General features: G+C 36.2%; 3 protein-coding genes and 1 long non-coding RNA gene across 7 annotated transcripts; 2 read left to right on the top strand and 2 right to left on the bottom strand.

The window, feature by feature from the left end:
• Nucleotides 1-1,508: 1,508 nt before the first annotated feature.
• On the top strand, nucleotides 1,509-2,570 carry LOC135589151 (protein IRON-RELATED TRANSCRIPTION FACTOR 2-like). The gene is made up of 3 exons (XM_065081449.1): nucleotides 1,509-1,815; nucleotides 1,906-2,262; nucleotides 2,379-2,570. Exons 1-3 carry the CDS (start codon nucleotides 1,525-1,527, stop codon nucleotides 2,487-2,489), a joined length of 759 nt encoding a protein of 252 aa, XP_064937521.1. The 5' UTR covers nucleotides 1,509-1,524; the 3' UTR covers nucleotides 2,490-2,570.
• A 2,891-nt stretch (nucleotides 2,571-5,461) lies between these two features.
• LOC135589149 (uncharacterized) lies at nucleotides 5,462-8,260 on the bottom strand. Of its 2 annotated transcripts, XR_010476616.1 has the most exons (4): nucleotides 8,033-8,260; nucleotides 7,039-7,916; nucleotides 6,838-6,964; nucleotides 5,462-5,883 (listed from the first exon to the last, which is right to left on the bottom strand). It is a non-coding gene; the product is annotated as an uncharacterized LOC135589149 (long non-coding RNA). The 2 variants fall into 2 exon arrangements; XR_010476615.1 differs by having other exon boundaries at nucleotides 6,838-7,916.
• A 342-nt stretch (nucleotides 8,261-8,602) lies between these two features.
• Nucleotides 8,603-17,443, top strand: LOC135588030 (protein LNK2-like). Of its 3 annotated transcripts, XM_065079961.1 has the most exons (8): nucleotides 8,603-8,796; nucleotides 10,034-10,623; nucleotides 10,770-10,884; nucleotides 11,013-11,114; nucleotides 13,486-14,295; nucleotides 14,393-14,547; nucleotides 16,936-16,949; nucleotides 17,092-17,443. In XM_065079961.1, the coding sequence occupies exons 1-7, from the start codon at nucleotides 8,767-8,769 to the stop codon at nucleotides 16,937-16,939; spliced, it is 1,806 nt and encodes a 601-aa protein (XP_064936033.1). In that variant the 5' UTR covers nucleotides 8,603-8,766; the 3' UTR covers nucleotides 16,940-16,949; nucleotides 17,092-17,443. The 3 variants fall into 3 exon arrangements, with proteins under 3 accessions (XP_064936033.1, XP_064936031.1, XP_064936032.1); XM_065079959.1 differs by lacking the exon at nucleotides 16,936-16,949; XM_065079960.1 differs by lacking the exon at nucleotides 16,936-16,949 and having other exon boundaries at nucleotides 8,604-8,796; nucleotides 10,773-10,884.
• Nucleotides 17,444-24,167: 6,724 nt separating this feature from the next.
• On the bottom strand, nucleotides 24,168-25,247 carry LOC103995334 (uncharacterized protein At5g39865). The gene has a single exon (XM_009415900.3). It carries the CDS (start codon nucleotides 25,134-25,136, stop codon nucleotides 24,543-24,545), a length of 594 nt encoding a protein of 197 aa, XP_009414175.1. The 5' UTR covers nucleotides 25,137-25,247; the 3' UTR covers nucleotides 24,168-24,542.

Below are 25,247 nucleotides of genomic sequence, written 5' to 3'. Positions count from 1 at the left end.
ATATATACGAAGATGATATGATATATGTATATGATACATATACGAAGATGAATAAAAAGATTATTTTTATTTTTATTATTTTTAATAATTTTATGATAAAAAATTTATTTTAGAATTTTATGTGTTAAAAATAAAAATGATAAATAGAGTTATTTATTTTATTTTTAAAATTATAATTAGTTCTATCAACAAGAGATTTTCGAGAAAAAAAATATATGTTCTAACAACTGTTTGTTTCACATTAGCACATTTGTGAGATCATTATTTATCTAGTCACTTGAATTATTTCTGTACTTGCTCTATAAATCTGAGTTCTAAGATTATGTTAAAAGGTGTGTTTAGTAAGTGGCAAATTGCAGGAACTGTGGTGGCCAACTTCATATAATCATAGTCTAACGAAGATGTGTGATGTTGGACGAGCAGAAGTGAGAATTAAGAAAGAAGAGAGGAATGAAAGATAATAATTAAAAATTAATATAAAAATATTGGATAATTATTAGTCTTACTTTCGTTCAAGGAGTGAATTCATAGGATTTGTACCTTTTTATGTCTCATTGATAGAATAATATCATCTGAAATATAATTGTGATTTTGTATCATTTAATTCATCGATTATTTTTTTAATTATCATTACTAGCTACTTTTTTTTATAACTATAAGAATAAAAAAGAAAAATTATAAAAAATAAGAAAAAAATTATATTCTCATCAAATCAAATTATGTGATATATATTCTTACTTTAAAGAAGATATTATTGATTGCTAACATATATATATATATATATATATTCAGTTAATATTTGTGATATTCAATTAAGAATGAATCTGATTTGTTTTCTAAACTAATCAAATTTATTTTACTACTAAACCGACTAAATTATTCTGGTATCTTATATTGTAAGGGATCAACATATGTATCATTATTCTTACACAAAAAAATTCATGTCTCAAACTCCACAAAGAAAGGAAAAAAAAAGTTCATATATATATATATATATATATATATATATATATATATATATAATGTTTTGATTTAATAACTAATTTGTGATGGCTGATAAAGTAACTTTGTTAGCCTTCTCATTAGTGTATTTACATTGAGAAATGTAAACGTTGTAGTCAAAATTTGGTCAAACTTCTAGAAAGGGGGTTGGGGATGATGATGATGATAATTAATACCTCAGTGAAGATGGGAAAAGAATGAATGACGTTATCCAAAACTCTTTTTGGCAATAGATCAACTATTTCACTCTTAGTTTGATTAATTTGATCCGACCCGATCCAATTAGGAAATTTGGGTCGGGTTTGTATCTCAACCCAACCTGCGTGGGGTTGAGAATTCGGCTCACATGGGACGTGACGAGCGAACGCCTCCAGCGCACACCGCCACGCCATTTGCTCGCGCCCGCCACGGGATGCACACGCTCGCAACGTGACTATATCGAACTGACTCAGCTCTCCACACGCCCTCCCTCATCTTAAATCTAAGCACCTCAAAGGTCGTCGTCTTCCAAGTTCCCCTATCATGGTAGCCCTGTATTCCCCCCACCACATTTTCCCCATGGGGTGGCAGCCGGAAGACATCACGGCCCATGATCTCCACTACGAGGACCCCTTCGCGTGCTACCCCTACATGGAGGAGCTGGAGATCGGCCATGACGACCTCCTCCGACACTGCTCCGTCCTCGCCGCCAAGGACGACTCCTCGAGCTCCACCAAGAAGCTGTGCCACAACGCCTACGAGCGCGACCGCCGGAAGAAGCTCAACGACTTGTACTCCTCCCTTCGTGATCTCCTTCCCGAGTCGGACCAAGCTGTAAGCCTCTCTCTCTCTCTCTCTCTCTCTCTCTCTCTCTCTCTGTACTTGGCTGGAAACTACGTGTGTTAACTTTGATGGGTCATGTAGAGGAAGAAGAAGAAGAAGCTGAGCATCCCATTGATCGTTTGCCGGGTCTTGAAGTACGTACCGGAGCTGCAAAGGCAAGTCGAGAGGCTGTCGCGGAGGAAGGAAGAGATCCTGCTCGCGTTGTCGAGGCCAGAAGAACAAAGCCAGTGTGTCCGAAGTGCGGTGCAGTATCCCATGGTTTCAGCAACCTGTTTGAGTAAGAGAGAAGTCATGGTGCAATTATGTGTGGTAAACAAAGATGCCACCTTCTCCTTCTCAAAGATCCTCAAAGTTTTAGAGAGAGAGGGACTTCATCTTATGAATTCATCAAATTACACCACCTGTGACGGCAGATGTGTCTGCAGCCTCCACCTTCAGGTCTCTTCTACTTTGCTCAATGATTGGGTTCAATCACTTTGGCTTGACATGCTAATGATCTCTTGTATCTTCTTCTTCTTCTTCCTCTTTCTCGATGTATATTATCACTTGGACAGGCAAGAGAAGACTTTAGATCGGAATGCAGAATCTTCTGTGAGCATCTCATGGAAGAAGTCAAAGAGCAAGCAAGACATGGCTCCAATCTTCCTCGTAGCTTGTGGATGTAATAGTTCTTCTTCGTACAAGATATTATCATATGAAAATGTTTGTGTACCACATCTAATCATGCTAAAATCAGTTCTCTACTATGTTGCTTGCAAATCTTGTTTCTGCAGCATTGCATAGAACAAAGTCACAAACACCATTGATCTATTTCTTTTCCTCTTATTTGAGAAAAAAATTGTTTTCAACTTGAAACAAAGGTCGATCTCATTCATTTTTTTTACATTAAAAACAACGAAGGTAACCAAAATGATGATTTATAGGTGTCAAATTCTATGCAATTGGCACCGATTTTGATCTCAAGATCTTGTCATGAACAATCAACTTTTACCCGTCAAGCTAATAAATATCTTTCAAAAAGTTTCCTGGATGAATACATAGATTTATCGGACAAGATTTCAAGCACTTAACTCTGTTAATTAAGTTTGAGACTTATAAAAAACAATCTAATCATCATTAATGGAACATAAAAAATTATCATTATTTTAGGAGTATCACTCCATTAATCAATTAGCACAATGCTAAATTTCTTACAGACATTGACCTAACCTTTAGTCTCAATTTAATGTTTCACCTAAATGTATCTAAAATCCACGGTTAAAAAACAACCCCAACTTTAATTAACATGGAGTTATTATACCCAAATATTCCCCCTTAATATGAATATAAATCCAGTGTTCTTTATTGGTTCGTCTATCTTTCGATTTCAATTGGTTTGATCAAGAATAGTATACTTTAAGATTAGGGCTTCGGTGTGATACAAGGCAGCCGACGTGTGTTTCCACGAATGCCCGACGCTGCAGCGCATGAACAGCTCGCTGTTCCACGTGCTTGCCGTGCATGGGCACGTGCGCCACGTGGCTTGCTCGTGATGAGGTAAGATGAACGCATCAACGGTCGATGGAGGGCTGATGTCAACTCACCCATCCCACTCACATATGATGCGTCCATCTGATTTCCACGTCAATCAATGACAAAGATTGATTATATATATATATTTATATATATATTACATTAAGCTTTAAAACTAGATTCTTAAAGTACAAGTCAAATCTGATCTTATAACAACAAACATGACAATTTAATCATAAAGATATCTATGTTCTCACATTATTTTTAGTTTAATGTTGACTACAAACTGTTTTGAATAAAAGAAATGTTTTCGTGAGAGCCCAGACATGCAGGAGATGGATGAAAGGATTGGGTGGCTGAAGTGCTGACACCAATAACGTCGAAGGAACAAGACACATATATGTACCAAAGTTGTCAAAGAAGTGAGGAAAAAATGGTGACACAATGTCGCGGGAGTAAGAAAATGTGTATAGATAGCGATGTTGCTGATGTGTATGCGCAAGTTGGTGTACACAGTAGAGCAAGTGGCTTGGAGATGCGACGGAGCAGTGACGATGGGCCCTCTAGAAGAAAGGACACGGACAAGATAAGAACGAATGACTTGTTTTTATTTATTTCTTCTTTCTTTCATATGTTAGTATTATAATAACATGCTCACTAAATTTAAGTATATTATATCAATAATTAATTTTATGAAGAAAAGAACTCAAGCCACTATGATGTCTCTATGTAGCAGAAATCCTTCTTGAAGAGCTTCTACTGAGCCTCAAGTAGATGAACACAATTTTGATGGTGGAGGAGAGATACATGGGATAGATGATGATGTTTTTGTTTTTTGTTTATTTTTCTCACTTTGAATACAGGAAATGCTAAAAGGAAACACTGATAATAAGTATCATTAGTAGATTGGATCTGTCAAACCAGCTCAAAGAAACAGCCCAGAAATGGCATGAACTCCAAAAACACAGTTACACTGAACTGTTGAGGGCAAAAGCAACGTATCTTTCACTAGCAATGATATAAGAACCACAAAAAGAGAGCTTCACTGTCATTTGATCGATAAAGTGCAGCACCCATCAGGTGCAACAGAAGCAATATTCCTTCAAAAGCTGTGATCATTTTATCACATCATGTCAAACCAAAGATACAAGGATCACAAATTCATGCAACTAAGGCCTTCGTTAAGATGAGGAGTAGCGAAAGGGAAATAACAACTGCATAAAGTATTTGATAGGAGATTTCAATGGAGATACACATGGAACAACATCTGTTTTCTCATATCCTCAATCAATTTATGATTTGAGGATTAATCTATTATTGATTGAAAAAAATTTTAATCTCAAAATCTATATAGATATTCATCATCTCAATGAATAAAATTCATCCCTTTCGTAATATATTTTTCAATTCTATATGGTGTCAAAGCTCCTCTTGTTTTTGAGTAAGACTTTTCCTTCCTTGACTTCCTTGATGTGCGGCAACAACAATCTCTTTCCCCACTTGATCTACCGATCTCTTCTCTTTATCAATCAATATTGCTTACACACAGAGATCCCTTAGCGCGGTCTCTTCTCTGATAACTATTCTACCATTCATCGATGCTACTCATAGATTTACAATCATTAATGCAATGTTCCTTTGCTTTAATTAGATCGATAGATTCGATCAGTCCTTTGATAACGTTTATCTGATCTATTGACTCCGACAATCATTCCCCTGCTTCCCCTCAACGACCATCTACCTTCTGCTTTTTATCGATCAGATTTGCTGTTGATTTCCTCTTCTACTAAGCGGTCCCGACCGATCTCATGTCCATACTTCTGATCAACTAGTGGACTCTCTCATAAGATATTTCAATTATATTAATTCAAGATTGACATCCTTAGTAGAAGCTCAATTTTACGAGCGCATGATAAAATATCATGATATAAACACATATGGAACAACATCCCGGCTTCCTCATATCTTCAATCAATCTATGATTTGAGGATCAATCATAAATTCGAATAGATGATCTGATTGCATAATTTGGGTGATTGATTGAGAAACATCTCTCCCTTAAAATCTGTATAAATACTCATTATCTCAATGAATAAAATTCTATCTATTTCATAACATATTCCTCAATTCTACATCATTCACTCTTTTATCAAACTGAGAGGCTCTAAAAGTCACTTGTATAACAGCAAAGCATGGTAATACGTCGGATTCATATGGCACATACTAGTCATCTTGTTTTTTCTTTTTATTTAGATTCTCATTTGGAAATTCCCATCAAAATATATCTTCATAACTCTTTTAACTTTCTGGACGTCCTATTTTGTTCTGCAGCATCATCATCATTCAGCTCAAGCAGAACCTCTTCTTGTTTTTGCTCCTCCAACTAATGTTTCTTGTTCTTTTCGGTTGCTGGGTCAGTAGTCTCATTTCGATCGGCAACAACTTCAAGAGGTTTATCCTTTGCCATGAGTTCACCATCGACATTCACACCTTTAGATTTCTTCTTCTCATTTTTCTTTACAGAAGTTTCATCTTTCTGCTGTCCATCTGCATGCATTCACAGAAAATAAGTAATTCTGATAGCATCAAGCAAACCAAGCAGCAACTCTACTAAAATGGGCCAACTGCATTTAATCAGCAAATCAAAGACCAATCAAACCCAAACCCAAACACAACCATAGAGCTGAGACAACCCAATTCAGAAAACTGGGACTGTGGTCCCCAACTCATAATAAATATTAGATTCATGAGCAACTTTACCAAGTATTTTCACATTACAAAGGAAACTAATGTACATTTACAGTGAAATTCTGCTTTTACAAGATGGAGCACCTGCTTGTCAGGAAGCACACTAATGCAATAATAAATACTCAACAGCATTCTCCTGGGAAACCTTGTTTAGTAAGCTCTAAATGGCAGTCTATCACATTGATACTTCCCTGAGTTGCAACACCATTGTCATCAAAGAGTCTCTCTTCGACCTATTCATGAAGAGTTTGTTCAAAAACAGAGGCATTCACCTCTGGAAGTATTTTCTTGCTGTTAGACTAACGATAGCTTCAAAACATATTCTACCACTTAAGACTTAACAGAGTCATCAATACATATTCTACTACTTAAAGACTTACCAGGGTAGTCAATACGGGATGCAATGGAACACTTGTTTGCAAGATAACCAGCTATGCAAACCTAATTCATGTGGATGCTAAACCAAAAGAAGAATGGAATACTTTGAATCATTCCCTTAAGAGAATTAAGGGCTCTCTGATATGAGTGTGGAACACTGATCATTTTCAACTGAAGAATTATGACCCACTTGTACACGTATTTAATATACATAACAATGAAAGATAAAATAATCATCTTCCCAACCAAACTTTGAAAAGTTCACTTGCTCAGAAGATTTTGCATAGACATGACCAAGTAAAGTGACTTAAAACTGAACCACACAAGTTTTGGAGACTAATATAAGATAGGGAAGTTGGGAATTAGAAAAGAGACCTTGAACCAGAAATTCATTTTTGTAACAAGATACTCATAAAGATTTTCTTCCAATATTTGGAGACATTGTTAATCCTGTGAGGAAATTTTTGGATATTAATGAAATCATTTGGAGACAGATCCTGTCCTGCAAAGACAAAACAATTATAGACTGAGGTCAATATATGAAAACTACAAAAGAAAATTTGTCTTATTTCATACCAATAGATGAACTGCTTTGACAGTTTCTTTTGCTTTTTCCTCATCACCAATTACTGCTCCAACAAAAAAGAAAAAGAAACAGACAACCGTAACACCCTTCTAAAATAAGAAAAAAATCAGCAAAAACAAAAATTAAAGTTTCCATTTAAATAGATCAATTATAAATTACTGGCATGCTATATATTATAGACTAACTGAACTGCATTAGATTTCCTCAGCCTTTTGTCAAGAGGAGTTAATGAAATATTTAAAAAGTTCCAAAGAAAAATTGCTTGCAGCCATAGAATAATTAATGGAAAGGTTTCATGAAAGAATGACAATGAATCAAGAAGCTCATAAGAAAAGGTGCTCTAGAAAAATTCATCTTCATGATCTGCATCTGTTCAACTCCTTCGGAGCCAGAAACCTCACGTACGCAGCCACAATGGCGTCTTTATGTGATACAGATAAGGGCACTGCATCTAAATCCTGAAAAAGCATTGGAATATAATAGGAATGTCAGTCATAATGGTTTCAGCAACTCATACTCACTTCTTTTTGAAGGAAAAAAGTTTGATAAAATATCAATGCAGTCGACCAAAATGCTATAGCAAGGCACGCGTGGGAAGATAGGCACAGTGGTAGAGTGAATTCATGTCATGCAGGGAGAAAGATGCCGTCCTTCCTTTTAGAAAGTCTCTAAAAGAAAAGCTTCGAAAGGGAGCCCCAAATCCTGAAAGTCCCGCGGGTTCTTCCCATCAAGATGGAAAAGATTTAAGGGATGTTTGGATCAATGCTCTTCGATCTTTCTCCGCCAGCGGGAAGAGGATCAGAGGACCAAGTCCGATAGCTACAATCGCGAGAACGAGAAACACCGTTACATCAAACCGGGACTTCACCTACAAGAAGAATACACCCTCGAATGAGAAGCAAGATCCAAACTTTGCGTCCTTAATGAACCGATCGAAGGAACGCCAGCACGAACTCATGACCTAGGGCAAAAAATCTCGATCACCTCAAACATCTGCGACCCAACCGCAAGCCTAAACTTCGCCTTCTTCCCTTCTTCACCTTGGGGAACGTTCATTCCCAGAAGTTCCTCGGCTCCTCAGCCATAAACCCTAAAGATCGCACCCCCAACGAAGAACCCTCAGCAACAATTTGTCATGTAATCCTGTTGATTATTTCGAGAAGATTTATCCGCTCATAATAGCATTCAAACTGCTCAGTTGCTGACGGTACATTGCGGCTTAACCATGACCAAGCATAGAATAGTTTATCACCCACCTGCTGGACCCGTATTCTCTACCAGCGAGGTTAATGGGAAGATGACGTGGCTGCTTAGGGCCCACAAAGGCTCCGTTTAAGTTTACGGTGGACTCCGGAGGATTTGGTAATGGAAGTGTAGAATGGTGTGGTCGTCGTTTGGCCGGAGAAAAGATATTAAAAATATCGCCCAATCAGAAGCCGGTATTTGATAGACCCACCACCAAGAATGCGTCTCCAGATACGAGCCTCCACGTGGCAGGTCCAGAAACTTCCACTCAGCCCCTTTCTCTCTCTCTTCTCCTCGATCCCCCGCTCGCCTTCTACAAATCTCCCCAAAACACTACGCTTCGACCAACAGAGCAAGCCGCCTTCCGGTGTCTCCTCTCGTTTTCTCCGCCGCTAATTCCAGTCGGATTCGTCGGCAACCGATCGGAAGATCTATAATCAGCTTCGTCTACTTACTGCTCTTGTGCTTTCGAGATGCTTGATTCGAGCGGCAAACAGGAGCAGGTTCTCCTCCTCTTTTCCCTAATCGTACTTTTTCGTTCTTTCCCTGATATTTGACAGCAGCTCCACTTTGAATTGTTTTTGGAAACTATTTGACACAATGAAGTGTGATGATAATTTAACGCCATCACATCTGAACGCGGATTTCTTTGATCTCTTTTTCGGTTGACTGTAGTTGATTTTCGTAGATCACGATGAGTCTATCGTGGTAGAACAGTAGATGATATACAGGTTTTGATAAAAGAATCGAAGTAAAAGAAATTGTTCGAAATAAGATCTGTGAGAGATTGAAAGATTTTTAATCCAGAAATTCTAGTCATCTTGGTCAAGACACTTTCTGGAAGAAAACCGTGGAATCTCGTTTCCACACCCTAACAATGGAATAAAATGTTTTCGAGATGGTACTATTGTGAAGATTCAGCAAAAAAACAATGGGAAGTGAAGCTTTTTATAATTATAATGTTTTACCTTCTTTCCAATTCGACTCAGATCATCCCTAGACTTCATGGAATTGTTTTGGCCTAAAACACCTTCTCTTGCTCTGGCTGAGGTGGAACATATTCTGTCAAATTGTATGACTCCAATAAAGCGCAGGACAAACAACTTGGACGAGGATAACATAAAGATGATTCTTGAAGCTGTATGTGAAATTTTCTAAGCTAGAAAGGACTCTTAATGATGATAGGAAGAGAGGATATCAACTTAATGATTAGTTACGATAAAAGAAAAATTTTCCTTTCTAGAGAGAGAGAGAGAGAGAGCCTAAAGGTTCATCCTCAGGTGTTATCTTCACTTTCATTAATAAAGTTTGTTAAGATTAATAGCTTTAATAACTGAATTCTCTAGTTGAAGTGTGAGCATTTTCTCAAATTAGACAGCCCTGATAAGAAGGTCATAGCTTGTGACTAAAGTGAGCCAGTCTACATATCCTGAATGTCTGCCCATAGAGGTCTGTTATGGAATATAAATTGAGGCTTTTTTACCCAATTAAGGACTCGATATACAGTCCCATGTTTGGAAGTTTAATCACCAAATATCACCACTGTAGTAGCTGATTTAAAAATTATGAACTAAAATGCTTAACATGCTAGTAAATTTCTGTATTTTTATTCACAAACTGGACTCTGTCAAATTTGATATGAAGAACATAATATGCACCATTTTCCTGGAAAAATAATAATATTGTCTAGAGCATACAGTGCTGTCCCTCTACTTTGGTAACAGTATTTTGACTTTTCAGGTAGACCATGAATTCTCAGGTGAAGTCAGTAATAATGAAGACCATCCACTTTGCCTCACGGATGTGCAAGAAAACACTTTGTTTGCCTTTAAAGATGACAGAATGAAAGGCAAGAACGAAGGCCTTGCTGCTGATGTGACTTCCAGGCCAATATCTGGATCTGAGAATGATTTTACTTGTCATTATATGGAAAACAAGTCCATTTCTGGTAGAGATGAGGCAATTTCCACTTCAAATCTTGACCTGGATGTATTGTCTGATTTCCCTACACTTTATGCATCATATAGCAGAGGGCAAATTGATGCCAGTGATCAGGATTCTCTGCAGACGGAGTTGATAAATGATTTTACAGATTCATCAAACCTAAATGCTGTGAGAGATTGTACAATGGAATTTCTTCCTTCTGATGCTATATCTAATGAAGATTCATTCATGGTGCATAAATCATATAGTTTCTCGACCAGAAGCACAGTGCAGCTAGATACTAAACCAGAAATATCTGCTAATGAGCGTGATGATAAAGCAAGTGATAGCCTTCTAGACTGTGATTGGGATAGTATTGAAGATTTTGATCTTGATGCAGTTTTCAGGTAATCTAAGGCACCTTTGTTTTGAACTTTGTTGTTAAAAAACTTTGGTTTCTGATATTACAAAGAATATGAGTGGCTGTACCAGCAAATCTGATAGTAAGTGTTTTTTATTGTTTGCTATATTTACTTCATCTACCTGAAAAAAGCAGAAGTGACTCAATCGATCACTTTTTTGGAGATGACATGATGGATGTTAGTGATGGATTATTTTCACCATCTGATCATCTAATCAGTGGCATCACTGAGTTTGTTCCAGTGCCCGTAAGTCTTTATTGGTTCAGTTTGAGATAGAATATCACCATAGCATTTAGACTTCTATAAGCAATTATACAATCCAAAGCACATATTTATAAAATTAGTAATACTGGCATTTTGGTTCACACTTACAGGACGCAGCATTATGCAAGGAGGAACTTTCTGATAAAGAATTTTCCTCCCTTCGGTTAGATGAAGGATGTGATGCTAAAGGAAATGTCTCACAGAGAAGTCAGGTAGATATATATTTGTGAATAGAAATTTTATGTATTTTGTTGGTTCCTTTTGAAAACATTTCTTCATTATTACTTTGGCAGACAGCAGCTAGCACATGAAAGTTGACTAACCGTATGCTAAATCTGTCCCATATGTGGATGTTACATGCCACAACATCTGTAAGAAGATCTTTTGAAATTAATATTATTTCATTACAATAAACTCTGTACAAGATGCTCTTACATGGACTTGAACCGGAGACCTTTGAACTGAGAAACAGGCTCTAACAAAAATGTCAGACAATGAAATTTTTAACACCACCATTTGTACATGATGTTCAACAGAAAAAATACTTTCATTTAAACAAATTGTTTCTCTGACATAGTACTACAAGAATGTGAGGACAACAAGAACTTCGAAAAATTAAAGATAAAAAGGGCAGTCCAGTGCACGATGCTCCTGCAAATGTAGAGTTGGGTAAGGCCAACATCCATGGCCTTACCCCTTCAAGTATAAAGTTTGTTTCCATGAGCAAATGATAATCATTATGTTAATTTCAATATTCTTGATTGTAATTCAAATGATAGATTAGTATATCTAATCATATGACCAAGTCCAACAACATGTAGAAAAGAATAGAATTCTCTTCAGAAGCATCAACAACATGTCGTTTGAGTATCCTAGTATTCTATCATATTGAAAGAATCAGAAACTTTGAAAAATTATCTGTCATGTATTTGACAAGCAATTCAGAGTACCTGTATCTCATGGCTAGCTATACGAACCACTCAAAGATAGGTGCACAAGCGAGAGAGGAATGGGTGCATTTCTGTTTAACCCTAATAAAGAACACAAAAGAATGAAACAGATTGGACTACCTGACACATACTGGACAGGGTAAAATTAGGAACCTTGCTTCTAATAACAAGTACTTCTATTGATTGGCTTTAACTATGGATGGATCACAGATTTTCATTCAGGTGGTATACCATTGGCATATTGGATTTCCATGTGCTTTACAAAACTAAATTTAGAGCACATCAATGGTAATATGTGTCAATATCAACTCCTTGTTCTGTAGTCCTATCTTAGCATTTGGCATCATCTGTACTTAATTAATCTTCTGGATTACTATTATCAAGACTTACTGGATGTTATATTCAATCTGTGTTAAAAAGTACATTCATGACTAAGGCTGATACCAAATCTACATGAGTAGGGGTTATGCTAAACATACACGTTGTTTAAGTGAAACTTGCCCACATATGCCTTAGACCACTAATTCAACCCATAAGTAGAACCAATGCATTTATGGAGATTAGCTGAGATGGCTTAAACATCACATGAAGCTGAATTACGTCCATGTTTAGATCCAGATTAGATATGAGAGCGAATCGGTACTGGTACATTATCAGGTGGGTGGTATGCCTGGTGCAGTAACTGTACTAGACTGTATGCCAGTATAGAACCGGATCTTGCCTTGTCCACATACCAATTGGACATCGGATTGGTAAATACCAATTCATACCAACTGATGTGGTTGGAATTAAAATTCTTGGTTTCAATTAAAACTCCTTTTTCACCGTCTTTTCTTTACCTACCACATCTTCACTTATGGGTTTTTTTTTTTCCCAAAATCTGACCAGCCATATGTTCTAGTGTAAAGTAGCCAAACAGCCAAGCATCCTTAAGAATAGGATTTCCATACATTTTCATCTGGATGCTCTTGACTTTAAGAGATCAATTTATTTCATTTTTCTACTTAAACATTTTGTTGATTGAGCTTTATAATCTTCAACATTCTTATCTAAAGATAAGTAAAAAGAACTCGATAGAATTTATTTTATTTTTCTACTTAAACATTATCTTGATTGAGCTTTATAATATTCAGCATTCTTATTTAAAGATAAGTAAAAAGAACTCAATAGAATTAAGTTGAAGTTAAATTGCCAGAGAACTCGACAAGTTGCCATTATATCTTCTTCTTAATATTTAAGTAGCTGAAATCCTTTTCGCCAGCTGATGAAGCAGAATAGTGCTGATTATTGCTCAATTTTGATCAGTTCTTTCTATGTTTCATGTATTCTTGAGCACCTCTTTAAATTGTAGGTAAAATATTTTAATACATGTGCTCAATGAGAAGATATTTCAGTGATATTTGGGTAGCATGCAGCATAAAATCATACTTATTTTGTATGGTATACATTCTGTAAGTTTCTTGCATATGTCATTTGTAAACCTGATTCTTTTTCTCTGCATAATTTATCACTACAATGATTTACTCCTGTATGATATTTTATACCTTTTTTGAGGCTTGCTTTCTTTGGAAGATATTTGTTAGGTGATTTATCAATGAATTCCACTTAGTGCTATTGTTAACTATCTTTGTAGGTAGATGAGCATGAAAGTTTGTTGACATATTGGGAAAAGGAAGAGGAAAAGAGCAAGAAAATAATGTCCCAAGAGTTGACAGGTCCCTGGTCTTATGACATTAAAAACCAACAAAGTCCAAGCCATCAATTCCATGATTCCTCTTGTGTTACTCCACAATCCTATCAGTCATCAGATAGCAGCCTGCAAAGGAAAGCTAGTGATGAGGAATCTGTTGTTTGTGTTGGTACCTGCAATGACATTATATCCAGTGATTCTGGATATCCTTCATATCCCTTTCCTGCCATTGAAGGAGGCTCAGATGTTTGTGCTGAACACAGTAAAAAAGAATATTTTTCTAGCTGTCAATTCTGTCATTTAGATCCTTGGAGGCATTCAAGTTCTGCTTTTGGATATCGTCATGCTCAGAGAAACCAAAAGAAACCTATTTCTAGTTGTGATAGAGGTAAAGCTGATCCATCAGTACACCCAAATCCTGTACAAAAAATACCAGCAATTTCTATAACACCTCAAGAGAGAAATGGGAAACCAAAGCAGATGCAGATAACACAATCTAGGTTTGAAGTTCAACACAAGAGGAAACAATATGATGATCTGAAATCTGGTTCTGATAGCTCAATCTGTCAAACATCTCCAGGGAACAGCCACAGTCAGATTATGACAAGCATTGTTGGATCTAAAGAAATTTGTAATGACCTTACAGTTATGGAGAAGAACATGCTTGTGGATGCCCCGAGGATCTCTATTGTGAATGATGATAATTCTATAGCAGAAACAATATATTGTCAGCTTCAGGCCGCACTGTCAATGGTAGGACCACTAATAGAATTTTATCATTTGAACTTCAATGCATTTTGCTGGTCCAAAGAAATAACTTTTTGCTTAACCTTTATTTTTCTGTTTGTAGTTGGATAATAGGTTAAAGTTTTGCATCAGAGATAGTATATTCCGTTTAGCAAAAAGTGCGACAGAAAGGCACAACATTACTGACAGAAATGGTACAAACAAAGATAATGTGGAAAGAAATGCTGCAGCAAATGGAGAATCAGACAATAAATGCAGGTAAGTTTTTCTAAAATTTAAAAACAGTGTACTCATCATTGCTTGTTTTATAGACTTGTTAAACGATATCAAATTGATTTCTATTTGTATCAATTTGTGCAAAATATTAACAGCTCAAAATGACCATTTTATTCCTGGATGAAAATAGAAATAATATATTTATGAGACAGAAAAACTAGGTGTATGGATACATGTGATGTTGCATCAATTTCAGACTTATCATTTGCTAGATCATGATTGAGAATACATTTGCTGATTATCCTCAATTCGTTATCACATAAGATGATTGAGAATACATTTGCTGAGAATACATTTGAGAGTACACTTGTTTATCCTCAATTTGTTTTCATACAAGATATTGTTCTGGATGCATATTAGTAATCACATCAGTGTTTATTATTGAACATTTATCCTTTTATTTTATGGTATATTTTATTTAAGAGCCTTGTCTTACTCTTTTTTGAGCAAGTGGAAGACCGTTGATGACTTTTAGCAAATGAGATGAAGTCTCACAAAAATTAAGTCAGATAACATCGATTAGAGTTCAACACGGTCATTATCTACTTGTTGACATGGATTTTCCAGACTGCAGTATGACATCCACTTGCAATCCTACTCTGCTTATAGGATTTGAAGTACCCACAGGAGCATTGTAGTTATAATGAGCCAACACCGTGATACAGCATGCATGTAAAGTCCATGTCATTTGGCTCATTTGGTTACACTAATCCACATGCTTATCCAGAAACTACATTTGGATAGTCTCTACAAGTAGACCTTTCCCTTCCCACTATGTTGGATGGTGGCACATCTAAAGGCATAAATCGAGTTTTTCGAATTTATTGATAATAACATTGTCATGCATATGTTCTTAGCATGTCATATTGAGCTTCAGCCACATCTAACTCCTAAGCTAGCATGAGATTCTTTTTGGTACTAGGACAGTAGGACACTAGGACATACTATTCAATTGGATGATGTGTGATGTGTGATTACTGAAACTTTATGCATTGACTCTCCCTAAATTGTGCAGCAAAAGTCTCATGCATCCATTCATGTTTTTTATTAATTTGATAGGTTCAATCATTGAATTTATGTATGATTAAACTTGTCCTCATTATTGAACTTGTGTGATAATAATTGCATCTTTGTATACTTATTCGATTGTATTACCGACAATAGTTTATAGAAACTAAAAAATATTAAAAAACATAAAATTGGCAATAAATTTTTTTTAATGAACTTGTATGATAGCGTTAGACCATCTATCTTGTCCTAAATGAAGTGTTTATATGGGTTGTTATTGGTACAACATTTGTTTAAAGCATGATTAGTATCAATATCATAATGATATTGAGAACCTTGATCCTGAACCTCTCAATTACCAAATTAGAGCTTGGGAGAATATAACTCATAATAAGACTCTAAAATTGATCTAAATGGCAATAAAATAAAAAGAAGAAAGCACATTAAAAGATAATAGGAAAAATAGAACATCGAATGAAGATGTCCTTTTCTAGGTTGGCCAACGTAGAATCCCCATAGGGTTGTTCCGGGGTTCTCGCACCTTGGGTCTTACTGTAAGAATCACCATAAAAGCTCTTATCAACAATTCGGTCACTGACAAAAATAGGGTGTATGAACTTGGACATACAAGTAAAAGGGTATTTGCAACAAAAATAGGGTGTATGTTCTCGCACCTTCATTTGAAAATCTTAGATAGCATTTATGCAGTTCTGTCCATACAAGTAAAAGGGTATTTGCAACTGGAGTCCTCATCACCTAGATCATAAGGGAACAATTTTACCGAGACAAACTTGTGGTATACTTGAACAAATAAGTGGCACATGTGATGGATGACACATTAATAAATTGTGCATGTTTATGGATGTCACACAAGTAAAGGTTTATTGTTGTAGATAGTCTTGTAATACAGTACATTACGGTCACTGAAAGAATACTTAAAATTTTGACTGTAAGTCCTGAGAGTTGGGAAGATGCTGTTGGTGGCTTGCTAGATGCTGCTTTTTTTTACCTTGTGCAATTTTTGTATGAACAACTTTTCATGACTTTTACTTCCTCATCTGCTGCTTGCTTAACATTATTTGTTAAGTTCAAAGCACATGCAATTTTCGTCATTAAGCACATGTATGGCATGCTAGGTGATATAAAAGCTAATAGGAACAACTTTTGTTGGTCAAACTAGTATGTTAAGTTTGTGGATCTTCTTCTTTATGGCATTGCTAAATTAACTTCAATTTTGTTACTCATATCTTCTTGAAATTAATATCCGTTTATAATGCATGATTTCATGTACAACATCTCATTCATAAAAATTTGCGCATGGGGTTTCTGCAAGTGATGCAATTAGAAAAATCATGATCACAGGTGAATGGTACTATGTAAGTACCAATTTCTCGATTTTATGGCCTACCATGCTCATCTGTTAACCTTCCGGTTATCATCCTTACATATAACTTTTCAAAGAATTTGAAAGAAAAAAAAAAAACTCTTATTTATGAACTTTGAACTTTTTCTTTGCAGATCTAGAAACTTATCTGCCTCTGAAACCGGTACGAACCCCGTAGACCGGATTGTCGCTCAGTTGCTCTTTCACAGGCCTTCCAAGTTATCTTCCTGATATATCAGATGTATTTGCTTAATCATCCATTGTAGTTAACCCAGGTAAGTTGTCGCACCTGTATCAATATTTAACACACACAGTTAACTCGAAGGGCATGTAAGAGAAGGAGAAGCTGTCCCAAAAAAAGCTAAGACAAAACTCCACTGAGTAGACTACCAAATGTCATTCTACTGTACCGTGGAAACATATCGATGGAACATGCTCGATGAAACGGTCAATCTCCAATGTCAAGTAAGATGTATATTAGCTTTACTGGTTCCTAAGATTTCCACCTTGAGATCCTTCTTCTCCGCAGAGCGAGATCGTTTTACTTTTAGCTACTTGGAGTTTTCATTCTTGAGCATGCAGATTGGACGTCAGTCATCCATATAGATTTATGCAAACTTCATATATTTTTGCAGTTTTAGCTACTTGGGGGCTCTGCAAAGCCGATCGGCATATGAAGTTTTATCATGGTTCTGCTGCTACTCTTTCCTGCTGATCCTAAAAAGAATAAGATGGCAGATCACAGTGTCTGATACAAGCCAGACGCTAAATGTGCATATTTATTGTTCTTATATATAAATATATATAATATAATATAATATAATATGCATGAAATAAATAAATACATAATGCATGAAATAAAAATGAATCTCATCTCAGGGTTTACTAAAAAGGCTAAGCTCTGGCAGTCCAATTGGAATCAAACATGGGAACATGTTTTAGTTCGGTTCGGGATCCCATTTTGCGGATAGCTGATGGTTTCTCTGGTGTTAATATTTTCGTGGTGATGTGTACATAAAAAGTCTTCATGGCGTCGTCGACAACGGAAGACCATAACATCACATTTCATCAAATTAATCTAAAAATTAACTCATGTTTGTCCCCATATCAAAGGTGGCAATCATTGGCATCGGACCCAAAGGGCGACCACTACCTCGGCATTCGTAGGAGCATCCATTCCCAGATGACCAGTGTCCTGCTCGACTTATTATAATACATGCTTTCTGGGTCTCGCCTGACAGGTTTTTAAGCCTTTGATGATGACGATGTGGATTATCATTCCTCTTCTTCTCCCACAATGATGCATCTTGTGGTGGGTGGGTCGCATACAACCCGACCACTCATCAGCAACACAAAGATCCCCATTATTCGTCAGCTAGAATCAATTTCAAGTATTGTAAGGGACAATGGATCAATCATCCCACCAACTGACCCAACCGTTTCCTCAGGTGCCGCAGCCTCAACTGCCACTACATGAACCCGAGATGCACTCCATCGATGATACGAGTCCAACCTTGCACAATCAATTAAAAGAAATGGACAAACAAAACATCTTCACAACAACATGAAACACCAGATCTAACAAAGGAAAAACCCAATCAATCAAGGGGCTCCCCGAATAACCCTATGTGTCGTTTTCCAGTACTACTAAACAATCAATATCCAAACAAGTCTACATCAATCTTGTTGCCTGTTTGACCAAACAAGGTTAATCCCTAATAGGTTATGCCATGAAGTTGAATACCAACACTCAATAAGCAGGCAATTGACACTAATTGATCCATACATTCATAGTTGGCCTAAGGTCATCATGATTCCTTTAGTTGATGGTCAAGAAATCACCAATAATATTTCTCGACCTATATCAAATATGAACCAACATATAATAACAAAGCCCTTATGTCATAGAAAAAAAATATAATACTAAAAAATATGAAAGAAATGAATTATAGTGCATGAGTCTCATATAAATTGAATTATAAATAGTATATCAATAGAAGCATAAATTATATATATATATATATATATATATATATATATATATATATATATATATATATATATATGTGTGTGTGTGTGTGTGTGTTACTCTCATTTCATGATATGATTTATGATGTTTACGTTCCATAAATATGATACATAATATATTCATATCTTCCACTCTTAAGATTAAAATATATATATTTTTTAAAAAATATATTATTTTTAATATTTTACAAAATATTGACTCATCATATATAAGCATTAATGTCTACATTAAGTATAACATAATAAGCTAAAGTGTACTAATGAACTTGAATATGAGATTAAGATATATTAATATTTAGTGTAAAGTAAAAATATTTATGTTCGAGGATAAGATGAATAATGTTTTAAGTTTTTATATGCTTTAAAATATATAATTGATGATATATCAATCGTGATTAGTTTCCGGATTAGATACATAAAATTAAACTCTTCGTTTAAAAGAAAGAAGGTAATATTTTTTTATCTTTTTAAAGATTTATTTATAAATATAGATATTACATAGATTAAAGTATTAAACTACAAAAGGTAAAAAAAAAAAAAAAAAAGGCTTTTCTTCCCACCATCACCTCAAAGGAGAGGAAGAGAAGAGAGAGAGGCTACAACGGTGGAAAGGGGGAGGCTGAGACGATGGTAAGGGGAGGAGGAGAAGAGGAGCGAGAAGAGAAGGGGGTTGCGGCTATAGGGAAGAAGGAAAGAATAAAGAAGAAGAGAGGAAGAGAATGAAGAAAGTGAAGGAGGAGAGGAAAGAGAGGAAGAAGAAAAAAAAAGGAGAAAAAGGGGAGGAGGATAAGAGAAGAAAAGAGAAGGATGAGGCTGTAGGGTAGAAGGGAAGAATATAGAAGAAGAAAGAAAGGAAGCGAGAAAAGGAAAGAAAGGGAAAGAAAAGAGGAAGGAGATATATAAAAATAGAGAGGAGGAAAAAGAAGAGAGAAAGGAGCAAAGGGAGGAAAGAGAGAGATCTCAGGGAAAGAAGTGGAGAAGGTTTATCGTCATGAGTTAAATATATGTATTTTTTAAGTATAAAAATACATAAATTATGATAAAAATATCTTATATGCATATATGATGGATGATGTACGGATAATATGATTGTCATAAGTTAAATATGAATATATATATTTTATAAATAAAAAAATATATGAATTATGATAAAACTATATTGTATACGTGCATATGATGACGTACGAGTGATATGATTGTTCTGAGTTAAATATGAATGTATATATTTTGTAAACATAAAAAATATATGAATTACGATAAAAATATCTTATATACATGCATATATGATCATGTGATAGTGCATAAAAATATTATGACATATAATACACATATATTATGATATGCGGTGCATATTATGATGTGCGATGTGAGAATACATATATATGTTATGACATGCAATATAGGAGTGCACATATGTATTACAACGTGCAGTGTGAAAGTACACGTATATATTATAATATGTGGTGTGAAAATACACGTATATATTATAATGTGCGGTGTAAGAGCGAATATATGCATCATGACATATGGTATGAGGGTGCACGTATATATTGTGACATACGATGTGGGAGTACACGTGTATATATTATGACATGTGGTGTGGGCGTACACGTATATATTATGACGACATGTGATGTGAGAATACACGTATATATTACGATGACGTGCGATGTGAGAATATATATATATGTTATGATACGAGGTGTAGAAGCCCATGAATTTACTATGCTTCTTACATATGCATATCAGCATTTCGAACTATTTCGACGTAGAATTTTATGTTTTTTGGTGCATATATTATGTACAATGACTAATTACAAATTAACGCTTGTAGTTAGCCACCTTTGATATATTATAAAAAAAATATATATTAATATCTTTATAATTACGAAAGTAAAATGTATTAGGAATGATTATATAAAACAAACTCTATCTAGATTTATTTTAATTATGAATTTATTAAAAAAATATTTATAGACTTTTGACGTCTAAGCCAATAAACACATATTGACTTACCATCACAAAGATATTTCGTCAACAAATCCCGTGAAATGATCCTTTGCAAGAAGTTGACAAAACCTCTTACGTGATCCTTCCCAAGAAATTGAATATGAAATGCAAGCCCTCAGTTGAGATGAGATTAATGATGCAAATGTTTCTGACCTTCCGAAAAATACTTAACAATTCTTTCTCTTCCTTCCTTTCTAATATGATAATACTTTGAATACGAGCCCAACGCCCTTTGCTCTTTGTCAAATGGCATTGATGAGCAAATATGACACTATTAACTCATATTCTAATGACATTGAAAAATAAGAGGGGCACGCATGCCAATGGGAAGACTTTTTAGATCTTACAGACTCATCAAATAGATCCAGAATGAGAATGAAAACCAGTAAAAATGTAGAATATATAAACAAACTTACGCCAAACAAATATATAATTTTTAAGAGCATGCATAGCACAGACAGTATCACAAAACATGGTTTAACCTCTATGTTGAAATCATAGCTCATAAACAACTGCTTGTAGCTTTTTCTTCTTTTTTTCTTGCAGATAGTTCTTCAGAAACTGATATGCTTCTCCCAGGTGCTGAATAAGTTTACAGGAAAAGAAATATTCATTCCAAAAGTCCTAGTTGCTAGTTGTATTCATCAAGTAAATGTCTGATCCAACGCTCTTTGAGAGAAATAGCATGAAGAGATCATTAGAGCAGAAGCCTAGGTTGCATCCAAGGCTGATCCCTAATCTTTCATGAATGATTGCCTTGTTCTAAAACCTGAACCCCCTTTTTTGGTGTGGAAAAACCTAATAATCACATTATACATTCATATAGGAGTATAAGCTCACCTTGGCTGCACGCTAGTGAGAGAATTTTTCTTAACCAGTGATCACATGGGGCAATAGATATCTCAAAGAAGGTAAAAGGTAAAGCAGGATATATAGTCTACTCATCATGTGACAACCCACTTCAGCAGTGATGATTTGTGGAGGTGGGAGCATTGAGTGTCATAATGATGTCGCTACATTAACTATTCAGAATTCCAAAGTACACCTGATTATACAAAGAAGATATTGGGAAGCTGAGACAAAGAAATAGATCCCTAACAAATCCTTAAATCTATTAACTTTAGAACCAAGAAAGGTATTTGATGCGTGAGTGATCAAGTAAATCAGATAAATCAAAGCTATAAGAAAGCACACATAACAAATGACTAAACAGTGTTGAGAACGCAAGTAAGAGGACATATAGGAATATTTTTGTCGGCTAAATTTCTTTCAGAAACGAATTTGCAGCATGGATGGATGCACAAAATATCTAATAAACCATCGATTAAACTCGGTAACAATAAAGCTTTAATTAGATAATTCAGCATTAGAATAAAAGAAAAGGCTTCTGGCAGTCACATAAATCAGAGAGGAGAGTGATTAGAACTGAAAGCATTGCTGTAATAATTGATCCAAGGGTAGCAGAAAATGATGATGACTAGTACAATGTAATCATGTGTTCCTCAAAGCCTGATATCCAAAAGCTGAAAAGTAAAAGGTGAAAGAAAAAGAAGCAGACTTTCACATGTCAACAGATTAAAAGGACACAAACCAAAAGCAGAACAACTTTTTACAAGATACGCAAATAGCCTGAAGGTGATGAGACATAGGCCTTTATTTACCCTGGATAAAAAGGGGGAAGAAACGGATGTTGTGTTGTGGTAAGACTACAAGAAACCTTCAAGAGTGAACAATGAAAGAAAAGAAATAAAAATTTTCAATCATAACCATTACACGTGAGAAAGTTCCCAAAATAATTTCCAAGCTCAATGTTTCGCTCATGTGCAATGAATGACTGTGACTATGTGCAACAAATTCTTTTATAATCAAATTTTAACAATTATGTGTAACAAGTAACTAAATCTTCATTTAATAATTAAAAAAATGAGTCACTTTATAATAACCATTGAAAAAAAAATTTTGAGTCAAATTTTATATTGACCATTGGAAAATCTTAGAATGATCTTACACATCCATGATGACAAACTTAAATTAACTCTCTAGGATGTCTAGTAAAAATGTTACTTAAAATTTAATGTTTTATCTATGGAAGCATATATTATTATTATTGATTTCTTACCAAGCATCAACAACAAGAACAAAGTCGTAAGTTCCAACTATTTGAGGTCGGCAACATGAATCTTTTGTCGCTGTGAAATCTATAAACATATGACTTTTTACATATCGTACTGACGACAAAAGATCCATCTAGCTGACCCCAAATAGTTGGGACTTCCAACTTTGTTGTTGTTGTTGATGTCTAGTAAAAGGATCGGCAATAATAATGTATGCTCCCGTAGATGAAATAATAAATTTTAAGCAACAACTTTATCAGCCATCAAAACTTCTAAAAAAGCAGTACAAAAATTTCTTCTTTAGAACACCAAATATTACAATACCTCTCCCTCAAATTCCTAATCCAATTTCTTCTTATGGTCTAGTGCGCCTTAGTAACCTTTCTGTCCATAAAACCTGTTTTGCTAAGACTATTCCGCTAGCTACCACATCAAAACAAACTTTGTGACACTTCATTATTTAATTTTGTTCTAGAGCTCCAACAATTTCTTGGAAGGAAAGTATGTTTTGGTTCCTACCTTAGTTCTACAACCTTAATATTCTTAACTTCCATTCTTATCATCGGTTTCATGAATCACCCCAAACGTAGCAAAAGAGTTATCTTCAACATCTCTCTGAACATATTTTCTCTACCGTATGAATCTGCCTACTCGATACCAGAATCAGCAAACCATAAACCATTACCATCGTCTCCATCAAGATCCATAACCCAACTATATTTAACATTAAAAAGAATGAGATGCTCCAAAATTCAGAACCACAAAAACATTCTAATATCTTCAGAAATTCAACACAAGAAACAAATAGACAACAAAACCACTAAAACAGAGGCCCATGATCATAGCTGCAGTCAAGACAAACTTTTGTCAGCAATTTTCTGATTAAAAACAAGCAACAGGTAATCTATACTTTGCAATCAATAGAAACCCATCTTGCTGAGAGGGATCACAGCAAATGCACTGAAAGACAATAATCCAAACAGGACAAAAGAATGAACAGCTAAACCAAAAGTGTTGCATCCATCCAGATGCCTCAATAAACGTGAGAACACACAACATCCGTTCAATATAACATTGATAGATCAACACTATATTTACATTAACAACCCAACTTATTTTAGTATATGCACATACAAGCTTTATGATCGATAATCACTCTCCGAGAAGAACCATATGTTCTTTTCCTTTCTTCTACAGAAAGCATTTAAGAAAACCCATCACCGAGCAACAGGAGAAATCCACAAATCCCACATGCATCTCAATCAAATGGCATCCCTCCTCAAGCACAACGCAATCAACTTCACAGAATCAAGAAAAACAATATAGGAGCAATCCAAAACAGAAGAAAACCCTATTTGTTTTCTCCTGTCTTCCTTGTAATCAGTTCTTGATACGTTATTGTCTTTTATGTAGATAAAGATTGTGGGGGCAGTTCAATAGCAGCAGTCAGGGCAGCGTACCAATCCGTTCTCGTTGCACTCCAGGCATCGCCGCAGCCTCCTCTCCTCCTCGATGAACACCTTCCGACTGCCGCTACATGTCGGGCAGGGCGCGAATCGGACCCCGCCGCATCCGTGGCAGACGAAGGCGGGGTCCTGGCGGGCGACCCCCTCGAGCATCTTCGCGAGCTCGCCGGCCTCGTGCATCTGCCGGATCTCCTCGGCGCCGCCGATCCACCGAGCGCCGACGAAGACCTGGGGGAGGGCAAAGGGCCGGCCCTTGAGCGCGGCCTGCAGATCGCGGCGGAAGGCGGCGTCCAGGGACACGTCGCGCTCGTCGACGGCGACGCGAAGGCCGCGGAGGATAGCGCGGACGGAGCGGCAATCGTCGAAGGTGCGACGGACGCCACGGAGCGAGGTACTGTAGAGGACGACCTTGGGGCGCTTGTCCGGGCCGTCGGCGGCGAAGCGGCTCGAGGGGGGCTTCGCGATCGAGGGACGGCCCGGGTGGTGATGGTAGGTGAAGGATCGGGGGAGGGAGAAGGGTTTCTTGGCGGCGGGGGGAGCTTCGTCGGAGGGATCGGCCATGAGGGCGGCGCGGGCGGTGGTGGTGGTTGTGGTCGCAGCTGCTTTCCGGTGACTACCTTTTCTCGCTTTCTTGTCGTGGGGTGTTCGTGGTGTGGTGATGACCGCACTAAG

Source organism: Musa acuminata, chromosome BXJ1-8, assembly GCF_036884655.1.
Source record: "Musa acuminata AAA Group cultivar baxijiao chromosome BXJ1-8, Cavendish_Baxijiao_AAA, whole genome shotgun sequence".
NCBI lineage: Eukaryota > Viridiplantae > Streptophyta > Magnoliopsida > Zingiberales > Musaceae > Musa > Musa acuminata.
Note: the sequence above shows the minus strand (reverse complement) of the source record. Positions and strands in the feature narration are given on the sequence as shown.